Below are 23,693 nucleotides of genomic sequence, written 5' to 3'. Positions count from 1 at the left end.
GGCTAGTAGTAGTCAAAAGAATCATGCATTTATTTATGATAGAAAATTTTCTAGGAATGCTCATTATAATAGGAGTTATAATGATTATGATTCACATACCATGATTGTTTCAAGTTCTTCCTTTGTGCATAGTCGAAATATGCCAAAAAATATGTTGTTCATCATGTGCCTAGGAAAATGCAAAATGAATCTGCTACTGTTTTTCATGCGTGCAACAATGATTTTGTACTCTCATGTAAAAATAAGAAAGTGGTTGCTAGGAAATTGGGGACCAAATGCAAGGGAGACAAGACTTGCATTTGGGTCCCTAAGGCTATTGTTACTAACCTTGTAGGACCCAACAAGAGTTGGGTACCTAAAACCCAAGCCAAATTTGCCTTGCAGGTTTATGCATCCGGGGGCTCAAGCTGGATTATCGATAGCGGATGCACAAACTACATGACGGGGGAGAAGAAGATGTTCACCTCCTACGTCAAGAACAAAGATTCCTAAGATTCGATCATCTTTGGAGATGGGAATCAAGGCAAGGTTAAACGACTAGCAAAAATAGCTATTTCATCCGAGCATTCCATATCTAATGTGTTCTTAGTTGAATCGCTCGGGTATAACTTGTTGTCCGTTAGTCAACTATGTAATATGGGTTACAATTGCTTATTTACTAATGTAGATGTGTCTGTCTTTAGAAGGAGTGATGGTTCATTAGCTTTTAAGGGTGTACTAAACGGCAAACTCTATTTAGTTAATTTTTCGAAGGAGGAGGCTGTTCTAGATGCATGCTTAATCGCTAAGACTAGCATGGGTTGGCTGTGGCATCGCCGTCTAGCACATGTTGGGATGAAGAACCTTCATAAACTTCTAAAGGGAGAACATGTGTTAGGTCTAACCAATGTAACTTTCGAAAAAGATAGACCTTGTGCAGCTTGTCAAGCAGGTAAACAGGTGGGAAGTTCTCATCATAGCAAGAATGTGATGACCACATCAAGACCTTTGGAGCTACTTCACATGGACCTCTTCGGCCCCGTCGCCTACCTCAGCATCGGGGGAAGTAAGTATGGTCTTGTTATTGTTGATGATTTTTCTCGCTTCACTTGGGTATTCTTTTTGCAGGATAAAACAGAAACCCAAGGGACACTAAAGCGCTTCCTAAGGAGAGCTCAAAATGAATTTGAGCTCAAGGTGAAAAAGATAAGGAGCGACAACGGGTCCGAGTTCAAGAATCTTCAAGTGGAGGAGTACCTTGAGGAGGAAGGAATCAAGCACGAGTTCTCCGCTCCCTACACACCACAGCAAAACGGTGTGGTAGAGAGGAAGAACATGACGCTTATAGACATGGCGAGGACGATGCTTGGTGAATTCAAGACGCCCGAACGGTTTTGGTCGGAAGCTGTGAACACAGCTTGCCACGCCATAAATCGGGTCTACCTTCATCGCCTCCTCAAGAAGACGTCGTATGAACTTCTAACTGGTAACAAACCCAACGTTTCATATTTTCGTGTATTTGGGAGTAAATGTTACATTCTAGTGAAGAAAGGTAGGAATTCCAAATTTGCTCCCAAAGTTGTAGAAGGGTTTTTGTTAGGTTATGACTCAAATACAAAGGTGTATAGAGTCTTCAACAAATCATCGGGTTTGGTTGAAGTCTCTAGCGACGTTGTATTTGATGAAACTAATGGCTCTCCAAGAGAGCAAGTTGATCTTGATGATGTAGATGAAGATGAAGATGATGTTCCAACGGACGCAATTCGCACCATGGCTATTGGAGATGTGCGACCACAGGAACACCAAGAGCAAGATCAACCTTCTTCCTCAACAATGGTGCACCCCCCCAACTCAAAATGATGAACAGGTTCATCAAGAAGAGGCGTGTGATCAAGGGGGGCACAAGATGATCATGTTATGGAGGAAGAAGCACCACAGGCCCCTCCAACTCAAGTTCGAGCGACGATTCAAAGGAACCGTCCTGTCGACCAGATTTTGGGTGATATAAGCAAGGGAGTAACTACTCGCTCTAGATTAGCTAATTTTTGTGAGCATTACTCGTTTGTCTCTTCTATTAAGCCTTTCAGGGTAGAAGAGGCCTTGCTAGATCTGGACTGGGTGTTGGCCATGCAGGAAGAGCTAAATAACTTCAAGCGGAATGAAGTTTGGACCCTGGTGCCACGTCCAAAGCAAAATGTTGTGGGAACCAAGTGGGTGTTCCGCAACAAGCAAGACGAGCACGGAGTGGTGACAAGGAACAAGGCTCGACTTGTGGCAAAAGGTTATGCCCAAGTCGCAGGTTTGGACTTCGAGGAGACTTTTGCTCCTGTGGCTAGGCTAGAGTCTATTCGCATTCTAGTAGCTTATGCCACTCACCATTCCTTCATGTTGTTCCAAATGGATGTGAAGAGCACTTTCCTCAACGGGCCAATCAAGGAGGAGGTGTACGTAGAGCAACCCCCTGGCTTTGAGGATGAACGGTACCTCGACCACGTGTGTAAGCTCTCTAAGGCACTCTATGGACTTAAGCAAGCCCCAAGAGCATGGTATGAATGCCATAGAGATATTCTAATTGCTAATGCTTTCAAGGTTGGGAAAGCCGATCCAACTCTATTCACTAAAACTTGTGATGGTGACTTATTTGTGTGCCAAATTTATGTCGATGACATAATATTTGGTTCTACTAACCAAAAGTCTTGTGAAGAGTTTAGCAGGGTGATGACTCAGAAATTTGAGATGTCGATGATGGGCAAGTTAAACTACTTCCTTGGGTTCCAAGTGAAGCAACTCAAGGACGGCACCTTCATCTCTCAAATGAAGTACACGCAAGACTTGCTCAAGCGGTTCGGGATGAAGGACGCCAAGCCCGCAAAGACTCCAATGGGAACCGACGGACATGTCGACCTCAACAAAGGAGGTAAGTCTGTTGATCAAAAGGCATGCCGGTCTATGATAGGTTCTTTGCTTTATTTATGTGCTAGTAGACCAGATATTATGCTTAGTGTATGCATGTGTGCTAGATTTCAATCCAACCCAAGGGAGTGTCACCTTGTGGCCGTTAAGCGAATTCTTAGATATTTAGTTGCTACGCCTTGCTTCGGGATCTGTTATCCAAAGGGGTCTACCTTTAACTTGATTGGATATTCAGACTCCGATTATGCTGGATGCAAGGTTGATAGGAAGAGTACATCAGGGATGTGCCAATTCCTAGGAAGGTCCCTGGTGTCTTGGAGTTCTAAGAAACAAACTTCCGTTGCCCTATCCACCGCTGAGGCCGAGTATGTTGCCGCAGGACAGTGTTGCGCGCAACTACTTTGGATGAGGCAAACCCTCCAGGACTTTGGCTACAATCTGAGCAAAGTCCCACTCCTATGTGATAATGAGAGTGCAATCTGCATGGGGGACAATCCTGTTGAACACAGCCGCACTAAGCACATAGACATCCGACATCACTTTTTGAGAGACCACCAGCAAAAGGAAGATATCGAAGTGTTTTATGTTAGCACCGAGAACCAGCTAGCTGATATCTTTACCAAGCCTTTAGATGAGAAGACCTTTTGCAGGCTGCGTAGTGAGCTAAATGTCTTAGATTCGCATAACTTGGATTGATCTATAGCATACATGTGTTTTATGTCTTTGATCATGTTCCTTTATGCATACTATTGCTTACTTATGGTGATCAAGTTGTGCAAGAGATCCCCGGACCTCACAAGTCCATGTGTGAATGATGCACATATTTAGGGGGGAGAATGCTACAATTTGACCCTTTGAGACTAACCATGTGCTTGAGTTTACTTAATTTAGTCTCAAAGGTGGATTGAAAGGGAAAGGTGAACTTGGACCATGCAAGACTTCCACTATACTCCGATGAGAGGGTAATTTACTCCAAGTTCATCTCCATGCTCTTATTGCCTTTTTACTCGTAATTGACGATTTTGGTGAGGCAATGGGGTTTTGGGGCCAAGATTGATCTCTTTTTGGTGCTTAATGCCAAAGGGGGAGAAAATAAGGCCAAAGCAAATGGATCAACTACCACTTGATTTTTTTGAAAAAGAGTAGAGTAGAACTTTTGATTTGTCAAAATAACTCTTACTATCAAAATTTGGTCTCTTGTGGGGAGAATGTTTGATTATGGGAAAAAGGGGGAGTTTTTGGCTCTTAATCATTTTTAACTCTTGGATTATCTCTCCTTGTGTCTAAACATGTGTGTTTAACTTAGAGATAGGAAAATGAATTTGATTTGCAAAAACAAACCAAGTGGTGGCAAAGAACGATCCAAATATGCCAAATCTTGTCAAAGACTACTTTTGTTCTCAATTGCATTGATGTTGCACTTCTATTTGTTGCTTTTTGATGTGTTGGCATAAATCACCAAAAAGGGGGAGATTGAAAGGGAAATGTGCCTTTGGGCCATTTTAAGTATATTTTGGTGATTAAGTGCCCAACACATGTTAAGTGAGTAATTATATGTCAAATGATGGATGAAGTGCAAATCGACAAGAAGGTATGATTCTAGACTTAGTACATTGGTTTTTGTGTACTAAGATATATGTCTAAGTGCTAGAATCAGGAAAAGAAAAGGATTGGAAAAGAGTTGGCTATGTACAGCCAACTGCTGCTCAGCCTGGGTGCACCGGACTGTCCGGTGGTGCACCGGACAGTGTCCAGTGCGCCAGGCTAGGCTCTAGCGAACTGGCCACTCTCGGGAATTCGTCGGCGGCGTACGGCTATAATTCACCGGACTGTCTGGTGGTGCACCGGACTGTCCGGTGAGCCAACGGCCGCCAGCGCAACGGTCGGTCACGCAATCCGCGCGCGACGCGTGGCCCACGCCAACGGTCGGCTGGGGGCACCGGACAGTGTCCGGTGCGCCAACCAGCCCGAAGATCCAACGGTCGGCTGCGCCAAGAATGGAAGGAGATCTGCACCGGACTGTCTACAGTGACTATCCGGTGGTGCACCGAACTGTCCGGTGCGCCACCCGACAGAAGGCAAGAATTGCCTTCCTTGTTGGGTTCTAACGGCTCCTAGCTGCCTTGGGGCTATAAAAGGGACCCCTAGGCGCATGGAGGAGATACCCAAGCATACTTTGAGCATTCTAAATCTTCCACACTCCGTCTCCGCGCACTTGATTGACTTTCTTAGTGATTTGAGCTCCGTTCTAGTGGTGAACTTGTTGCGATTCATTCGAGCTCAAGTCTTAGCTGTGTGTGTGTGCGTATTGCTGCGGATTTGTGTGTGTTGCTTCCCTCCCTTACTTTAGTGCTTTCACTTTGATTTTTGTTGTAAGGGCGAGAGACTCCAAGTTGTGGACATTCCTCGCAAACGGGAAAGAGTATAAGAAAGAAAACAACCGTGGTATTCAAGTGGATCATTGGATCACTTGAAAGGGGATGAGTGCAACCCTCGTCCATTGGGACGCCACAACGTGGAGTAGGCAAGTGTTATACTTGGCCGAACCACGGGATAAATCATCGTGTCTCTTGTGCTTGTTTTCTTTGTGACCATTGTGTTTCACAAGAGCTCGGTCCTTAGCCACTTAATTCCATTGTGCTAACACTTAACCAAGTTTTGTGGCTACAAGTATTTAAGTTTTTACAGGATCACCTATTCACCCCCCCTCTTGGTGCTCTCAAACATGCTATAACTATATTAATAGGAGTTGCAATATTATTATCATAAACAACCTTATGATCATGCAATATCTTAGAATAATTAGCATGGGTGGGATAAGGATTATTTAATACTTCATTAGATTTTTACCTCTTGTGTAGAAGATGTAGAGGCAATAGCATCACTAAAGTCAGGCTCACAAAATTGGGTTACTTTATCTTGTCGATCTTTATTTATTACAATCTCTAAGGAAGTCTTCAGATTATCATTAAGCTTGGTTTGAATCTTTTGACGAAGCTCATTAGAAAGATCTTCAAGTGATGTAAGGTGGTTGATGTTCTTAGTATTGAAGGAATTGGTGTGACCCTCTCTATATTTAGATACATCATTGCCTCACATATTGCTAGTAAATTGGATCATGATATTCTTCCCCAATAGAGATTCGGTTCACACACCATCAAGGGCTAGCACGTCCACGGTCGACATACAACCTTGAATGCAGTGAGGAACGTAGTGGACCGACAGAACCGATCTAGAGACCAATTAAGCCGATGTTGATAGGTACTAAACTTTAGCAGAGGGAAACGAATGGGCCCATAATCTCGGTGGGATACGTGACAAGCATCAAGGTAGGGAGAAAAAATGATGAAAGGGATATTGGATGTATTTATGATCGATTGGATGTTGGATGCCTCAATCGGTAGTCATCCTTTCAAATATATAGAGATGGTGGTCTTATCTTGTTAGGAAAACAACTTCAGAGTGTGTTTGGTAAGTTTCTAGCTCGAAAAAAAACTATTTGGAAATGAATCAATTTAGATTTCAGGAAAAAATCGGTTGGGCAAAATTCCATGGGACCACTGTAGTCGGCCTAACAATAGAAAGTAGGTCTAGCTAGCTTCTAGAGGTAGTCTAGTCGACTTTTGTACCTAGCCTAGTCAGCCTAACAATAGAAAGTTGCTGGATTGGTTGTTGGTTGCGTACATACTCTGGAATGTACGGAGAGTAATATGAAGAAGTATGAAGGACTTACTTCGACTGATTTTGCCTTGCTTCAGCTTCAGCAATTTCCTTCATTTTTGGAATGTAACCTAGCAGGTTCTTGTTGTATGCCCCTTATCTTTGCCACAAAATAGGCAAAATAGCCTTCTTGGCTGAGTGTTGTATCTCCTTTTGAAGCTTCTTCCTTCTCTGCCTCTTGGAGCTAGCGGTCTGAACGAGCTCTGGTGTGTCCCTGTTGATTGAGAGTGGCTCTGCTGCCCTTGAGTATGGTTGTTCTTGTCTTCACTTTGGCCTGGGTTATGGATTGTTCTGATGTGTCTTTGATTAAATCTTTCTCCGAAGACCCTTGTCATCTCAAAGTATCTGTAATCCTACTTTCTTCTTTGTCGAAAATCGTTGTGGGTCCTGATATATTCATCCATTTTTTGGAGAAGTTTCTCTAGAGTCTGGGAAGGCTTCCTGGCAAAATACTGCATCGTTGGTCCTGGCCAAAGCCCCTTGATCATTGCTTCAATGACGATTTCATTTGGCACTATTGGTGCTTGGGCTCTGAGTTGCAAAAACCTTCGGATGTAAGCCTGCAAGTACTCCTCATGATCTTGTGTGCATTGGAACAAGGCCTGACCAGTTACTAGCTTCGTCTGAAACCCCTGGAAACTTGTGATCAACATATCTTTCAATTTCTGCCAAGATGTTATTGTTCCTGGCCTGAGAGAGGGATACCAAGTCTGAACAACACTCCTAACCGCCATTACGAAGGACTTGACCATGATGGTTGTATTGCCACCATAGGACGATATGGTTGCTTCGTAGCTCATGAGGAACTGCTTTGGGTCTGAGTAATCGTCATACATGGGCAGCTGAGGTGGCCATGGTACTGCCTGCAGCTCTGTAGCTAAAGAAGAGGCATCATCAAAAGCAATGTTTTCATGGTTAAAAGCTTCATACCACATATCTTCGTGGTTGGGGCCTTCCTGCCGAAGATCTCTTTGGTGTTGTTGATACTCTTGATGCTCAGTATCATGCACAATGTATCACATCTCTTCAGTTGTTTCGTTAATCTTCTTTTGCAACTCTGACAACCGAAGCATTTTTTTCTCTTCTCTTCTCCACTTGTTGGTGCATGGCTTCAAGATTGTTGATTTCTTGATCCAGCTCCTCATCTTGTGGGGTTGGGCTAGCAGCCTTACTTTTTTGGCTTCGGGCTTCTCTTAAAAGAATTATGTCTTTGTTGGTGTCTAGAGGAGCAAGAACAGCCCCTGGCACCGTTGTCTTCTTCGGTGACATGACGAAGGTGGTTGTTAATGAGTTCACCGGAGGTGGGCGCCAATGTTGGTTACTTGTTACCAATTGCTCTACACAGTTGAAAATAAGGCAACATAACATTAAAAAGATAATCAACCTTCGTCTTCGAACTGTTATCCCTTCGAAGACGAAGGTTGGGCTTTTAATTGAATAAATCACAAAACAGTATATGTATGTACAAGGAATGTAAAGAAGTTGAAACACGTTAACTCATCCTTGATATTTCAACATTCCATTTCTCCTCTTTTGTATCATAAATTTACAATCGTACCTTCGGCTCAATAGAATGAATTAGAGCGAAGGTGCATTAGGAAGGGACTACACGAATCACTCTTTAGCCCTCCAAAAGGTACTTTATGCAGGTCAATGTTCACCTATTTATAGGGGATCGTACAACTTTGTATGGAATAACAAATATGCCCACAAGACTTGTACATATAATTTACAAAACGATGCGAGGGCAATATTGACTTCTGCCTCTAACAGCTTGGACACGGAACCGTGGACGCCTTCTCCCGGCAATGTTCTCCTTCGTCTCTATGTGTTGTTGTGACAAAGCTTAACAACTTCGTCTTTATCTTCATCCTATTCCGAAGGTATTCAATACCGAAGTTCCTACAACACTTGTGAACATGCTGACAACCAATAATTAAGTGTGTTTTTGAGCACCTTCGAAAGACGAAGGCCCCAACATACTCCTCCTCGTTACTTTACCAACAGTGCAAGCTAAAGTTCTAGGCAACAACACTTTTGAGTGTCAATATGTGTTCAACTGAATTTGTGCTTGAAAATATGCACCTAGATCTGCATATCTGACCGAAAATGACACATGTCTGCAGATATTGTAAAGTATACGTGGGAGCCTGGAAGGAGGAGGAACCCCTAGGCGTCTCTCCTTTTCTATCTTGATCAAGTTGACTCGGTATCCCTATCCATCCCACCAGCCCCAAAGCAGCACATTCGGGTTCCGACGTCATCGCCGTCACGGCTTGCACAAGCAAAGGCGAGCAAGAACTCGGCTCCCGTCCCATCTCGCCATGAAAGAAAGAAAGAAAGACCACCTAAAAAGAACAGAACAGGTGGTCAGCTTCCTTCCAGTGCACCGTACCTGTGACAGCAACAGTCTAAAGCACCAGGAAAAAAAAAGGAGGCAGAAAATCTGATGCCTGATGCGGAAGTTAGCAGAAAGAACAGCATGTGGCCACAGCGCATCTGCAGTACAAAAAAACAACTCAATTATTTGGATCCCAAAGAAAGAGATAGCTGTTACTACTTCTCTCGTCACCCATTGCTGCTGTCGCCTGTTGATCCGGATCATCGTGAGTCCTGACCTAACCATTAACCAGCATCCTTTCAGTGCAAGCAAGCAAGCAAGCAATTGGTTTCCAGAGAAGCTAGGCACGCTGCCACTGGAATTGATGAAAAAGGCTTGTGCTGGACTGTGTGTGTCATCAGCAGTGCACACCGCACAAATGCCCAAGCAATGAAGCAACAGTGGCGCACAAGACAGGACAAGGTGCCTGTCGCAGGAGGGATTCCCTGTTGTGGCCTGACCTAACAGTCGCCCCTAGAGTCTGAAGCTGCCGGCGTTCCTCATAATAATCCCAACAAGGCTCATGACTCTTGTCAATGGCAGGTCGCTTTCGGTAGCTACTATAGCATCCCCTGCAGGGTGGCCGGATGGCACCTGCATGGATGGATGGAGAGCATAAAAACCTTTGCCATGAGCTGTATTGTCACTCCGTTTTCTTTTGGGAAAAAAAGGAAGAGGAACAGCGGCGCGCGCACGTCGAGAAGTGAGATGGGGCGGGTGATCCAGGAAATCAAATCGCCATCGCCATGGGGGTCGTCCATGGCAAGTGGAGTGATAAAAGATTTATCATTTATATATGCATGGGCCAGAGCCCAGGGATGGGAGATAGATAAGCAACTTGATAGATATCCACTGAAAACTCCAGACAAAGTTCTTCACCTCCAGATTCCTCACAGAGACAAGCCCTCAATTATTACCCCCTTCCCCCCAAAAAAATTCAATGATGCTAGTCGTACCTCGTCCTCCTTTATAAAGCAACAAACTGCAAGCTGCTTCTGATGCACCATCCAGCCATCCAGGGGCTGCAAGCCTGCAACCTAAAGCAAGAACAAGCAGAGCAAGAGAGAGAGATATGGAGCGAGGAGACGAGGCATCGTCAGTAGTGAGCAAGGCCAGCACAGCAGAGCAGCGACTCACCAGGGAGCAGCACGGCGACGGCGCGGCGTGGCTGAACCTGACGCTGGGCGCGAGCGAATCGCCGTCGCCGTCTCCGTCCCCGGACGCCGCGAGCTGCTCCGCGGACTCCGAGTCCGGGTCCGGGTCCGGGTCCGCCGCCAAGCCGCCCCCGCACAAGGTGTTCTCCTGCAACTTCTGCCTGCGCAAGTTCTTCAGCTCGCAGGCGCTGGGCGGGCACCAGAACGCGCACAAGCGGGAGCGCAGCGCCGCCAAGCGATCCTCGTACCACGCGCAGCGGGTGGTCGTGGGCGGCCTGCCGCTGCACGCGCACGCCGCCCTCATGCGCTCCCTCCGAGCCAACCCGGCGCCGGCGCCGGCGGTCAGGACGGCGGCGAGGTTCCTCGAGGGCGGCGTGGCGGCGGCGGCCTGGGCAACGGTCCCGTGCGAGGAGGCGCCGAGCTCGGCCTGGCCTGGGAGCTTCAGGCTGAGAGCGCCGCACTCGGAGTATGAGCAAGCGTGTGAGCCGATTCAGCCGAGTAAGATCGACTTGGACCTCAGGCTCTGATGGTGATACGCTGGTGTGGTCTGGTTGGTTCGAGATCGAGTGCGTGAGTTCGGCCCCGTTTCAATCTCATGAGCTAAACTTTAGCTTCCTGCTAAACTTTAGCTATATGAATTGAAGTGCTAAAGTTTAGTTTCAATTATCACCATTAGCTCTCATGTTTAGATTATGGCCCCGTTCCAATCTCGCGAGATAAACTTTAGCAGCTATTTTTTAGCTACTTTTAGCCATTTATAATCTAAACATGAGAGCTAATGGTGGTAATTGAAACTAAACTTTAGCACTTCAATTCATATAGCTAAAGTTTAGCAGGAAGCTAAAGTTTATCCCGTGAGATTGAAATGGGGCCTATAAATGGCTAAAAGTAGCTAAAAAATAGCTGCTAAAGTTTATCTCGCGACATTGGAACAGGGCCTTCGTCGAGGTTCATGTTCATCTGCTGAATAAACTGGTCTGGAGATGCGATCAGGTTCAGCTCACCGTCAGATGAGAAACCATGTGGTGGTACTGAATTTTGGACATATTGTTGATGCTGCTGGCGTTGTTGTTTGAGTCGCTGTTAGAATTGTTTGATGGCGCTGCAACCAAGTGTTCCTGTAGCTGGAAACTGTATTTAGCTCTCTCTATATATTGACGTCAGCGCGAAGAACTCTTCGTCACAAACGATTCGGGATCGGAACAAGACACAGCTCTAGCATCGGCGGGCAGCAAAATAAGCGGGAAAACATGGGGTAAGGCTGTGCGCAGCGGTTACCGCTGCCTCTCCCCCTCCCCTTGCATGCGGTCCCCCTACACGTCGGTTCTCTTCTCTCTCCCCCCAGATCTAGCGTGTCACTGTTCATCACCCTAAACATTGTGCTATGGGTCCACGAGTAATTGTTAGTAGATAAAAAATTGATAGTTGGTATAGAAAATGATATTTTATAGTGGTAGTGGGGTATAGGGGGAGTATTTAGGGGGAACCGCTGCGGGAGATGAAAAAATAGGGGGAAAAATAGGAGGAAAAGTGATATAGGGGGAAAAATTTAGAGGTAACCGTTGCGGATAGCCTAAGAAGCTGTTACGGTGTTGCGTACCACGTAAGTTCATCCCGATTTTAGATATGCGGCACATAAAATTTGTCACACAAAGTAGTGTCCATCCCAATTTAGGGTATGTTCGGTTATTTTCAATCCATATAGATTGAAGGGGATTAATACGGATTGAGAGAGATTTTGACTTACTAGGGATTGAAATCCTCTCAATCTCCATCAATTCATATAGATTGGGGTAGAACCGAACAAGCCGTTAAGGGATGTTTGAATTCACTAGAACTAACAGTTAGTTGGCAAAAAAAATTGCTAGTGAAATTAGCTAGCTAATAAATAACTAGCTAAATATTAACTAATTTAATAAAACTAGCTAATAGTTGCTAGGGTGTTTAGATGTCTCTAACTAATTTTAGCTACTAAATATTAGCTATATTGCATTCAAACACCCTTGCTAATATTTTAGATATTAGCTATTTTTAGTAAATTAGCTACTAGTTAACTAGATATTTGTTAGCTAACTAATTCTTCTAGCAAATTTTTAGCTAACTAAAGCCTTGTTTCAATCTCAAGAGATAAACTTTAGCAGCTTTTTTAGCTACTTTTACCCATTTGGTGATCAAACAGGAGAACTAATGGTGGTGTGATAAAATTTAGCACATATTATCACATAAACTGCTCAAGAGGTGCTAAAGGAGCTAAACGTGAGCCAGAGAACCTCATTTTTCACTCATACCCTCTAACTCCATTCTCTCTCCACATTAGGGGCATGGGTGTCTTTTTATTCCAATATGCTAAACTTTATTAGAGTAGTCCAAACATCCTAAGGAGCTAAACTTTAGCACTTTAATTCATATGGCTAAATTTTAGCAGGAAGCTAAAGTTTATCCCGTGAGATTGAAACGGGCCTAAGGGAATGTTTGAATGCACTAAAACTAATAGTTAGTTGGCTAAAAAATTTTAGTAGAATTAGTAAGCTAACAAATAACTACCTGACTATTAATTTACCAAAAATAGCTAATAGTTGAACTATTAGTTAGGGTGTTTGAATGTCTCAACTAATTTTAGACACTAACTATTAGCTCTAAGGGGTGTTTGAATGTACTAGAGATAATAGTTAATAGCTAAAATTAGCTAGAGACATCCAAACACCCTAGCTAATTTTAGCTGAAATATTAACTAGAGTGTTTGGACGTCTATAGCTAATTTTAACCACTAACTATTATCTCTAGTGCATTCAAACACTCTCTTAGTTTATTTTTAGCTAACTAACTATTAGCTCTAGTGTATTCAAACACCTCTTAGTGAGTGTTTGAATGCACTAGAGATAATAGTTAGTGGCTAAAATTAGTTAAGACATCCAAACACCCTAGCTAATAGTTCAGCTATTTGCTATTTTTGTAAATTAGTTAATAGTTCGGCAATTATTTGTTAGCTAGCTAATTTTACTAACAATTTTTAGCTAACTAACTATTTAGTTGTAGTGCATTCAAACACCCCCTTAGTTAGTTGTGCGACACAGATTTGTCACGACAGAAGTAGTAGTGTAGTACTGTATCGCGTGTTCTCGCTCCATCCCAAAATAAAAAAAAATAGCTGGTGCTTTAAGACACGGAAACTTTAGAAGTAGAAAATGTACGGCGCAAAGAAAACAAGGAGAGATGGATGAAAATAGAGACAGTTTCACTGATAAAAGTGGAAAAAGGAAGGTATATTAGGAAATGAAATGCGCATTGAGAAGCTAGAATCACAACCGTTCTGGAATAAAATTTATATCCTGTAGCATCAACTATTTTAGGACCAAGTAACTGAAGTAAGAAAGTATGCAACAAATAAATTTGTCATGGCAAATATGCCATCTCATTACATGTCTCCGTAAGGCAATAATAGCAGGACGTAATTGCCTCAGAATCTCAATGCAATTACTCATTTGCTACAGCTGCACAGTTGCTATTGTAGGACTATCTTTCACGGCTTGTCCGTTCAAATCTTATATTTTAAATTTCACTCTGCTAGGTTATCTTCAGCAAAAACGTATAAAATAAAGGATTTACAGAATTTATAGAGTGAACTTTCAAATAGGGAGAGATGTGATAGGAGAGCTGCTAGAGAGAGACACTAAACCATGCAGTCTACAGTGTAAAACAGTCTTTTGCACAGCTATATGCACGATCTGCTAGCCATATAGCCTAAGTAAACGAGAAGCAAGCTTTCAGGGCTCATACACAATGCAAGTGACAATACAGATCATTGAAACCTCATGAAAGCAGCACCTTCACTTCACTGAGGCATGAAGCAAGTTGTGCAAACTTTTGTTATGTTGACAGGGAACACGCTTCAGGCATGCAGCCAACGGCCCAAGACACTGCTCCAAATGTATTTCCAAAATGGTAATTTGCCAGCTTGGGCAAAACCAGCGTACGCAATATTATCAGAACAAATATATGTTGGCACGATGGCATCAGAAGGGTAAGCAGGTAGTTGGGCTGCATGCAGCAAACAAACGTCCGCGTTCCACACCTGAGATTCTGAGACCAGCATCTTGTCCACTTGCCATGTTTCAGGGGTTACCTGAACTACCGATCTGTGATGTCAGTGCTCACATTTAATATCGCCATGGAATCAAATTATGAGTACCAACAAATCTCTAGCCATGGTTCAAAAGATGCTCCAACCATAGGTTATCTACATGTGTTAATGATTAGGGATTAGCAATGATCGGTTTGGTTTAGACAATAGTTGCAACAAATAGGCAACCATATATTATATTTTACCACTGTCCAAAATAAGCATAATACTGAAATTGTTCTAGTTGTACAAGTCCCTTTAGGTATATCACACACTTGACAGGTACTACTACCTCCGCCCCCAAATCGAATGCAATTCTAGGCACATTCTTTGTTAAAGTACCTAAAGTTTGACCAAATATGTACTATATATAGTTGAAAAAATGTTTATGGCACCAAATAGGTATGCTATGGAAATATATACCACGGCAAATCTAATGAATATTGATATTTTTTATATATATAATTAGTGAAACTCAAGATACTTTAACTTGGTACTATGCTAGAATTGCATTCTTTTTTGGATGGATGGAGTAACAGAATTTGTTACTGAGATCAATCAGACGGAAAGGTCTAACGTATCAAACATTACATTGTGGGCAACAGACCAAGGCAAGATGTGACTAGGATATCATACAAAGAATACAATTCACAAAACAAGAGAATGCCTGGCCTCACTACTAGTAACTCAGCTGCGATTCCTAAAGAACCTCACTTAAATAGCTTTTGGAACCCTACTTAACTGAGAAGAAGCTCATAACACAGTTATTCTCCCGTCCCTAAGAGCTCAAGGAGAGCTCAGATTGTTAGCCTCACAGTGGTGCAGTCCAAGAGCAGCTACTCAGCTAAGTCTTCAAAGTATGAAGTAGGGACCACAACAGGGGGAAGAAGCGTTGACACACATTTGAACTGTTCCAAATGATTGCAGGGTTAGCATCATAGTGCCATTACGACATTAACATTCATATATAAGGAAGACCACTAGACTTTAGGAGGTGTGTATACCTTGTGTTGCTTGTACTTGTCTCGAATTGCCGTTAATGATGGAAATTTCCTGTTGAGCTGCAAGTCACGTATGGCTACGATGCAATCCTTGAGTTCAGAAACTTTGTAGCCTGTCGTCTTCTGCAGCTTCATGTTCTATAATAATTACATATAAAAATGCAGGATAAATGAGCTTTGAGAAACAGGGCGGTCCTTTGCATGCATCAATAAGATCCTTCGGTTCCTTACCCAAGGATTGGCATTTGGATCAATGGTCAGCCTAGCAACGAACATAACTGAAGCAGCAACTACTGATGGCAAGAATCGGAGACAGCCATAATCCAGTAGACTCAACTCAGCCAGGTAGCTCCCCAAGAATTCCATTAACAAGATGGAGCGCTGCAACAGGGATGCAAAAAAAAACATCAGACATCAATGCACGTTGAAAGAAGAGAGAACAGTTAGAATTGGATACCATAAATAAGAATGGGTTAGCAACCTTCTTGTCTTCATGGGCAGATCTTGTGAACCGCCTGAAATCAGCAAAACAAAAGAGATATGTGGTAGCAGATAACCCATTAGCCAACACTGTCAAATGGAAATAAGCAATTACATGAAATTATGAACTTGTGGGTCAGTGAGCGTGCCACCTCAGGAAGGTCTTAATGGTAGGATTGCCCAACTCGAACTTGAGAAGCTTGAGTATATCGCTCTCCATCTTGAGGAGCTCCTCTTTGGTGTAGGTGTTGTCTGTGATGTAGCAAAAGTCCTCCGGGTGCGGCGGGCTGATCTCCTCATACTTCCTGTGAGCGCCGGACCCAAATCAATCCCCAATTGTGCAATGCCCTAGAATTAGAAGCAAATGACACAATGCGGATGGCAAGTGGCACTTACGCAGCAATGAGCATGGAGGCGACGCCAAGGAGCTGCAGCTTGTCGCGGCCGAGCGCATTGACGGAGAGGAAGCGATCCACATAGGAGATGGCGAGGTACAGGGTGTCGGCGACGAGCTTATACTCCTCGGCGACCTCGACCAGCCAGTCGACGAGGATGCCGCGCATGTGCGCCGTAACGTCCGCCTGCACCGCCTCGATGTAATCGGGTCTGGACCGCCGCTGCGGCTCCACCTGCACCCGCAGCCCCAAATCCGTAGCAAGCCAGCGTCAGATCGGCGCAGATGTCGAATCCGCGGAGATGCCAGGGGTTGGAGAAGAACGGAGCTGAGTACCTCCAGGGAGCGGAGGTAGGTGTAGATGTCGGAGGCGTAGGACCCGCAGAGCTGGGGGTCGGCGGGCGCCCCGGCGGCGGCGGCGCGCGGCGGCGAGGAGGAAGCGCAGGAGTCGGCGTAGGCGGTGGCGCGCGGCGCGGGGTTGGAGACGGAGTTAGACTCGGCGTCGGCGTCGGCGGTGCGCGGCGGGGAGGACGCGCAGCGCTCGGCCTCGTGGGCGGAGGAGGGCCCGCGGGCCTCCGGCGCAACATTCCTCGCGTGCCTCCCGGGCCTGGACGCAGGCTTCGAGGGCTTGACGGGGCAGGACGGCGCGCGGAGGCCGGCGTTGTTGGCGAGCGCCGGGAGCTCCCCGAGCGCCACCCGCCGCCGCTTGGCGTCGCCCGGACCCTCCGCCGCCGCCGCCGCCGCCGCAGCTCGCTTGGCCGCGGCCCGCGTGAGCCGGGGCGCCGCCGCGCCCCGGGCCCCCAAGGGAGGTGCGTTCTCCTTGTCCCCCATCGTCGGCCTCGTCAGCTGCGGGAGAGGGGGAAGCGGAAGCGGAGGCGCGGGGTCCTAGGGTTTCGGCTCAGGTCTATCTAGGCTGGACGGGGAAATGGGGAGCAAATCGAGGCGGTTAAGTAGCGTTGCAGCGGAGGAGAGATGGTGCGCGGTGCGGAGGAGATAGGCCGCCAAAACGCGATTTCAAAATGAGGAGAAGGAGGGGGAAGCGGCGGTTCTCGCTCGGGTCTCCGGCGGGAGAGGCGCCTCTGCCCCCGCTCTGGCTTGATGCGAAATGCGGAGGCGCGGTGGTACGGCGGAGGGCGGAGGGGACCAGTTTTTTTTTCTTTTCCTTCGCGGCCCCTGGGATTAAAATTTTGTGTGTGGTGGGGGGGGGGGGGGGGGGGGGGGGAGGGGACCGAGAGCATCTGACAGCCCTGACGGTGGTCTGTCAATGTGTGCCAGTGTGTGATTAGGCGGGACGGCTAGCGAAAAAATATTTCCGAAAATCCGAGGCGCGGGCCACCACAATGTCCTGCCACTTTGGCCTTTTGGGAGCCCACGTGGCCCAGCGGGCGGTAGGAGCCCGTACGCCTCGCCCGGTCGCCGGCGCACGAGCAGTCCGGCCGAGCACGAACAGGAGCAGAGCAGCTGGCGGAAAAAAATTTGGTGCAGCACTGCTGCAAATCAGAGTGTTTGCAGCTTCTCACAAAAAAGAGGATAGACCCCACCCGCAGCAACAAAAATGTTATCTGGTGGATCTGCAGGTGGGGTCCATCCACCTTTTTGTGAGAGGCTGCAAACCACTCTGGTTTGCAGCAGTGCTGCACCAAATTTTTTTCCCAGCTGGCAACGTTCCCCGTGGGCTCGAGGCTACCTGGCCACCAGCCTGGGCCCTAGCGCCTCCCTGACGAGAGGACCAGTGCTTCGGCCTCGTAATTCTTCATCTATCTAAGATACTTTAGTTGTCTGATCAAGATAGATGTAACAGCAACAATCCAATTAACCTTTAACCCATATTTCTTTTTTCATATTTATTTTTTCCCCAAACACAATAGTAAACTTGTGTAGACACAATTCTCGCTCTCATAAACAGCGTTACACACTCTCGCTGTGCCTCCACAGCACATACTCAATTATTACGTCATAACTCAAACAAATCTCCTTCTTGCATAGCAATTTTCCTACATTTTTTTCATGCCATAAAAATATCCTTAACTACATGCAGGTCATAAGTAAGTCATAAAAGGATCTTCAAAGTTCAATGCTCAAAGTTACATGATCAAACATCAAGCTCGCCGACCACTCCGATGGCTCGGGGCTAGACCACTACCTGCCCCATCGAGTCACTACTTTGACAGCTCGGGGGCTGGGCTGCTGCCCGCCTCACCGGCCTTGCCGAGTCACTACTTTGACAGCTTGGGGCCTAGGCTGTTGCCCGCCTCATCGAGTCACTACTTCGATAGCTCGGGGGCTAGGTTGCTGCCCACCTCGTCGAGTCACTATTTCGATAATTCGGGAGCTAGGTCTTCACCCGCCTCGCCAAGTGATGCGAAGACATCGTTGCTCGGTGGGGATCTCCATCGTGCCCTCATACCCTCACGCCGATAGCTCTACCTATCCTCTTTCTCGCTTGTGCCCTTGCGCTAGACCAACCCCCACATCCCTAGTGAGATAAGGGGATGAGGATAGTGGAGAGGCTTGTAGATTGGAAGCTTGACTGCAGAATCTAGAGAGAGGAGACTAGCTGGTCGAGAGCAGGATAGAGAGGACATATATAAAATATGGAGAGAGAAGAACAAGTGAGAGAGATATGAGCATGTGTTCAAAATAAACTTCGGATCCGGTAATGAGGGAATCATAACGGGTTGGCAATAGAACCCAATGGTGATACATAGTATAGTGGTAGGTTGTATTCTAGCTAGTAGGGATAAATAGTTCTAAAATCTGACAACGATGTCCTTTTTATTTATAAAGCGACGGTGATATATCTTTCACTATTTAGTCTTAAACTATCTATGAGTGCTGAGCCGATTAGGACAATAGTTTCCCAATAGTACGTGCATAAACTCTATTCATAAGCGAGGACAACATGTTCTTACTCCTTTTGTCACAAACCTTTAAGCCACTTTGAACTTTCTTACAAAGTTAAAGAATCTCGGGTTTGGCTAAATGAATATAATAAAATAAGATATTTATGATACAGTTTTGTTTAGGATCGTTTCAGCTTCATAAAATCTAGTAAAATTGATGAAGGAGATAATTAGGAGCTTTAGATTACCGTGAAGCTGAAGTCGTAAACTTGTAGATGACATTTACAAAAACTATTTTGTTTCTTATTTATATTAAAAATATTTTTTAAAACATATTTAAATTTATATTATGCACCACAATTTCACGCTGAAGCTCGAACCTAAAGTAGTGGCAAACAACCCCTAATAACTGTTTGATTTTGGTTGATGCATGCAACCAATATTGAAGCAACACGAGATAGCATCACCGTCACGTTAACGAACAGTAGACAACGGCAGCTTGTCAGGAAGCCACTAAAGACGATGTGAACTGTTGCAGATAAGCTAGCATCGTATCGCCAGGACGACATATATGGAGGAGATCTTATTGGCACGCCAGTAAAATAAAGTGAAACGGATGCATGCATGTGCAGATATGTACTCCATGATCCTCACACGTACTCTGTATTCGCACGCATGTTTTCTGCGGACCCGGAATGTACCTGCGATCCGTCTCCTGTGGAGAGACAGAGACGTGCGTGCGAGCTAGCTAGCTACGGCCTACGGTGCCCTAGCTAGTGGATGGTGTGCAGTGCACCATCCACACGTAAAAATCGGTTATTCTGATCGCGGAACATCATCGTGAAGCCGTGCTGTTTCAGGCTTTCAGGTGGGCGGCCCGTTGGCCGTTCATTTTGGCACCTCTCTACCACGTATGGAACTCAAAGAGTTTGTGCCGTTCCATGGAACCCTATCCCTATATTTAACCCCACTCTACAAACAATATAGTCTACCATAAAAAACAGTGTTTTAATCACTATCTCTACTACTACTTAAAACTATAGTGTAGACGTTCACGGTGCACGGTTCTGCCCCCTCCCCACACCTCGCGCCAATGGCAAGGACGCCGATTTAGCAAAGTCCACCAAGGTTTCCAAGACGGGCGCCAAATCTGAGGCTGCCGTCGCGGCTGGGAAGGCGAAGAAACCGTCGCTGGCCAATTCGACGTCCCCGTACCACTACACCTCCCCTCCCCGTACCACTACGCCTATCCCTACTACCGGTACCAGCACCTCGCTCCGTCCCGCGGCGTTAGAGGCGGTGAAGGTGGACCCCCCCGCGGCCCAGGGTCGAGTCTTCGAGGTCGGTCTCCGTTCCCGTCCGCTTCGTCGGTTCCGACCCGAAGCCGGTGCGCGGTGCGGCCAGAATGCCACCGACGGCGGTGCTGAGGAAGCGGGCGTCGTCGTCGGAGGCGGCGGCGATTAGGTTGCAGGCCGCGACGCGCGGGTTCATGGCGAGGAAGTCGGTGTGTGCTGTTCACGAGGTGGAGCGTGAGGCGGCGGAGGTCGGGGAGAAGGTTGCGCGCGAGGCAGAGGCGCCACGCGGGGACGCGAGGGCGCGGATCGCCGTCGGGGAGGCGCTGATGAAGATGCTGCTGCAGCTCGATGCAGTGCGCGGCGCGCGGGAATACCAGAAGAGGGTCACCAAGAGGGTCCTCGCGCTGCAGGATGCTGTTGACGCCCTCGAACCAAAGCCGACGTCGAATTCGGAGGTCGTGGCGAAGGAGAACGAGTCCGAGGTGACGTCCGAGATGGCGGACGACAGCGCGGAGGCGATGGAGATGTCGGACGCCGCGGAGCACAGCAGCGGGATTGAGGTGAATGCAGCGGCTGAGACGGTTGCCGATATGGAGGTGGACGGGGGTAAAGCTGACAGCGAGGCGGTGAAGGAATCCGAAAATATGCAGGACGATGGGCACATTAACGACGACCAGACGGAAGTATCTGATGAGGGCGAATGGGAGATGGTGGCGGATGAAGCGAAGCCTACAACTGCGGCGACGGGGTCCACCGAGGCGCTCCCGCAGGCATTGATGACGAGCGAGGTGACGAGGACGACAGGGGAGGCCGGAGCTGCCGACAACGTCCTGGACACTCGGAAGGTTATGGAGATGGTCGAGGCCCTATGCGAGCGAACACGCAGCAATGCGCGGTGATCGGGGCTCTAGCGGAGCGTGTGGACGCGCTTGAGTGCACCGTGCGGCGGGTGGAGGACGTCGAGCGCCGCCGCCGGCGGGGCAAGAAGCTGAAGAAGGATGGGAAGGGGAACAACATGTGCTACATCGATTAAGGACAACTCTACTTTCCTTATCTATAGCGACGGAATATTAGTTGTTTATTGTTTTGTAAATTTCGTTTAATTTGTTTTTGTGCCCCCAAAACTACCGGGGATGGATGTTTGTTTCCATCTTGCATCGAGAAATAAAACGATGTCTTCATTTTTGACTGTACAAAGTTTCTGAATGTTTGATTGCTACAATGGTTTCCAGAGTTTTTTTACAGTCGAGCTGAAATCCGTGGAGTTTTTATGGAGCGGACAGGTGGCATCATCAGCTAAAACGAAACCAACACACATCCGGGCTCAGGGAGACCATAAAATGTGGGTACCGTTACCCACCTTATCCTGCCGAATTATCCTTTCCTTGCTAGATTTCACTTAGGAGTCTCAATTAAACCTAACAGGGAAAGATAAAAACGAATTCGATTTAAGAAATATTCAATCACGTAGAGAATGAACAACAAAATCTCTACTACTACTTAAGACTATAGTGTAGGCATTCACGGTGCACGGTTCTGCCCCCTCCCCCCACACCCCGCGCCAACGGCAAGGGCGCCGATTTGGCAAAGTCCACCAGGGTTTCCAAGATGGGCGCCAAATCTGAGGCTGTCGTCGCGTCTGGGAAGGCAAAGAAATCGTCGGCGTCCAATTCAACTGCGGATGCTGGTGCCTAGCCGACCAAATCAGGCAAGAAGGCGCCGGTGCTTGCCGACGCCAGGCAAAAGCCTATGCGACCGTCGTCAGCAAGGAGGAGTCGGCGGCAGAGGTGGAGGTTGAGGAGGACGTGGTGTTGACGAAGCAGGCAGAGGAAGGCACCGACGACCTCATCTCCGAGTTCTAGGACCTTCCCAGTCGGCTGCAGGAGACGCTGATGCCGAACGTGGCGAGCCTCTCGCAGCACTCCAAGGCGTACCTGTCTGCGGCGAACATCGCGATCGCCAACGGCGTGCGCCCAATCCTCGACGGCAGGTGGGCGGCGGTGGCCGCCTCCGTGACATCAGTGGCGGTGTTGCTGCTGCTGCCGCTCTTCATGCTCACCGCGCTGGTGCGGCGCATGGGATCGTACCTGCCACTCCTCCACCGCGCCCTGCTGCTGGCATAGGTGTACCTCGCCATCTACTTCGCGACGCTCATCGCGACCGCCACAGGGTTGGAGCCACTACGCTTCGTCCACACGGCCTCCCCCGCCACCTACGCTTGGACGCAGGCCGCGCATTGACTCGGCTTCATGGCCTACCTCGTGCTCCAGATGGTGGACCTCACCGCCGTCTTCTCGGGCACCGCCTCCCCTGAGGACGACGGCAATGGGGACGCCACCAAGGCCCTCGGGCACGCGCAGATGGTGGTCGGCCTCGCCGCCGGCGTGCACTACTATGCCGATGTCTTCCACCGCGCCGTGGTAGGGGCTGCGCCCCGCGCCAACTGGCGCGTGTATGTCGTGTACGCGGCCTGCTTCGCAATCGTGTGCGCCTGTGCCAAGAGGAGGAAGAAGGCCTACCTCGCGGGCACCGACCGCACCGCCGAGGAGTGGAAGAAGAACTGAGTTGATCGCGTCGGGAACAGAGAGAGGGAACTTCTCTGGGAGAAAAAAAATCCCAATACGATGGTCGGTGGAAGCCCAACTGCCCATGTGCGTGAACGTAACCCATAATTTAGGAAGAAAAAAGGGTATAAAAGTAAAAGAATACGGGAGCAAGTTGTGATTTTCCTTTTTTTCTTCCCTTTTCTACATTTATTATTTATATAACATGTTCCCCTTAAATGCATCAATAGGGTGTTTGGCCGAGGAAACAAGTTGTCCACCATTTTCTTACTCCTCATCTTGCTCATCAACCATGGTTGTTCTTTTTTCCTACTTTTCGTGCTAGCGCAGTTCGACTACCTCATCCCAGCGATGGGGATGGACAAATGCAGCGCGCATGGACAAGTATAGCGCGAGCAGCGTAGACAACGACAACGTACACAAGGCAGGCATGGTGATGAACGAGTTGCCCATCAATGTGTACACATCAGAGACATTGGGATGTGCGGCGGCCATATCCATAGACGGTTGATGAGCAAAATGCTCGGGCGCATTGGGGATTCATTGCTTATCAGGTTCGGCACATACACATGCGGCGTGTGCGCCGTGTCGGGCACACTCAAGTGGGACATGGCCACTGTCATGGAGTACACACTACACCAAAATCATACACTTCCTACGGTTTTTTAACTTCCTACAACTTTTATAACAAACCGTAGGAAATAAATAACTTCCGAGAGGCAACTGGTAGCTCTAGGAAATAAACATAACTTCCTACGATATTTTATAAAAGCTGTAGGAAGTTAGCTTTCACATGCTGACTCATGTGTTCGGTCAAGCGAGCCGCTAACTTCCTACGGCAGCCTCTAGG

At 47.2% G+C, this 23,693-nt stretch overlaps 3 protein-coding genes and 1 pseudogene across 4 annotated transcripts; 2 read left to right on the top strand and 2 right to left on the bottom strand.

Moving 5' to 3' along the window:
• Positions 1 to 8,501: 8,501 nt before the first annotated feature.
• On the bottom strand, positions 8,502 to 10,629 carry LOC100502453 (uncharacterized). Its single transcript, NM_001348473.1, has 3 exons — positions 10,130 to 10,629; positions 9,949 to 10,029; positions 8,502 to 8,960 (listed from the first exon to the last, which is right to left on the bottom strand). Exons 1-3 carry the CDS (start codon positions 10,448 to 10,450, stop codon positions 8,634 to 8,636), a joined length of 729 nt encoding a protein of 242 aa, NP_001335402.1. The 5' UTR covers positions 10,451 to 10,629; the 3' UTR covers positions 8,502 to 8,633.
• Positions 10,630 to 14,748: 4,119 nt separating this feature from the next.
• On the bottom strand, positions 14,749 to 17,394 carry LOC100280674 (cyclin-A2). Of its 2 annotated transcripts, none has more exons than NM_001408116.1 (7): positions 16,478 to 17,394; positions 16,144 to 16,376; positions 15,900 to 16,052; positions 15,725 to 15,782; positions 15,499 to 15,648; positions 15,271 to 15,405; positions 14,749 to 15,174 (listed from the first exon to the last, which is right to left on the bottom strand). In NM_001408116.1, the coding sequence occupies exons 1-7, from the start codon at positions 16,970 to 16,972 to the stop codon at positions 15,103 to 15,105; spliced, it is 1,296 nt and encodes a 431-aa protein (NP_001395045.1). In that variant the 5' UTR covers positions 16,973 to 17,394; the 3' UTR covers positions 14,749 to 15,102. The 2 variants fall into 2 exon arrangements, with proteins under 2 accessions (NP_001395045.1, NP_001147065.1); NM_001153593.2 differs by having other exon boundaries at positions 15,749 to 15,782.
• Positions 17,395 to 19,659: 2,265 nt separating this feature from the next.
• On the top strand, positions 19,660 to 21,464 carry LOC103640487 (uncharacterized). The gene is given in 4 exon segments (XM_008663095.2): positions 19,660 to 19,717; positions 20,161 to 20,295; positions 20,298 to 21,152; positions 21,155 to 21,464. Coding segments are annotated over 4 exon segments (1,206 nt in total). The 3' UTR covers positions 21,313 to 21,464.
• Positions 21,465 to 21,887: 423 nt separating this feature from the next.
• Positions 21,888 to 22,843, top strand: LOC103645016 (uncharacterized; annotated as a pseudogene).
• Positions 22,844 to 23,693: the final 850 nt, after the last annotated feature.

The sequence above is a fragment of the Zea mays genome, chromosome 1, assembly GCF_902167145.1.
Source record: "Zea mays cultivar B73 chromosome 1, Zm-B73-REFERENCE-NAM-5.0, whole genome shotgun sequence".
Classification (NCBI taxonomy): Eukaryota; Viridiplantae; Streptophyta; class Magnoliopsida; order Poales; family Poaceae; genus Zea; species Zea mays.
Note: the sequence above shows the minus strand (reverse complement) of the source record. Positions and strands in the feature narration are given on the sequence as shown.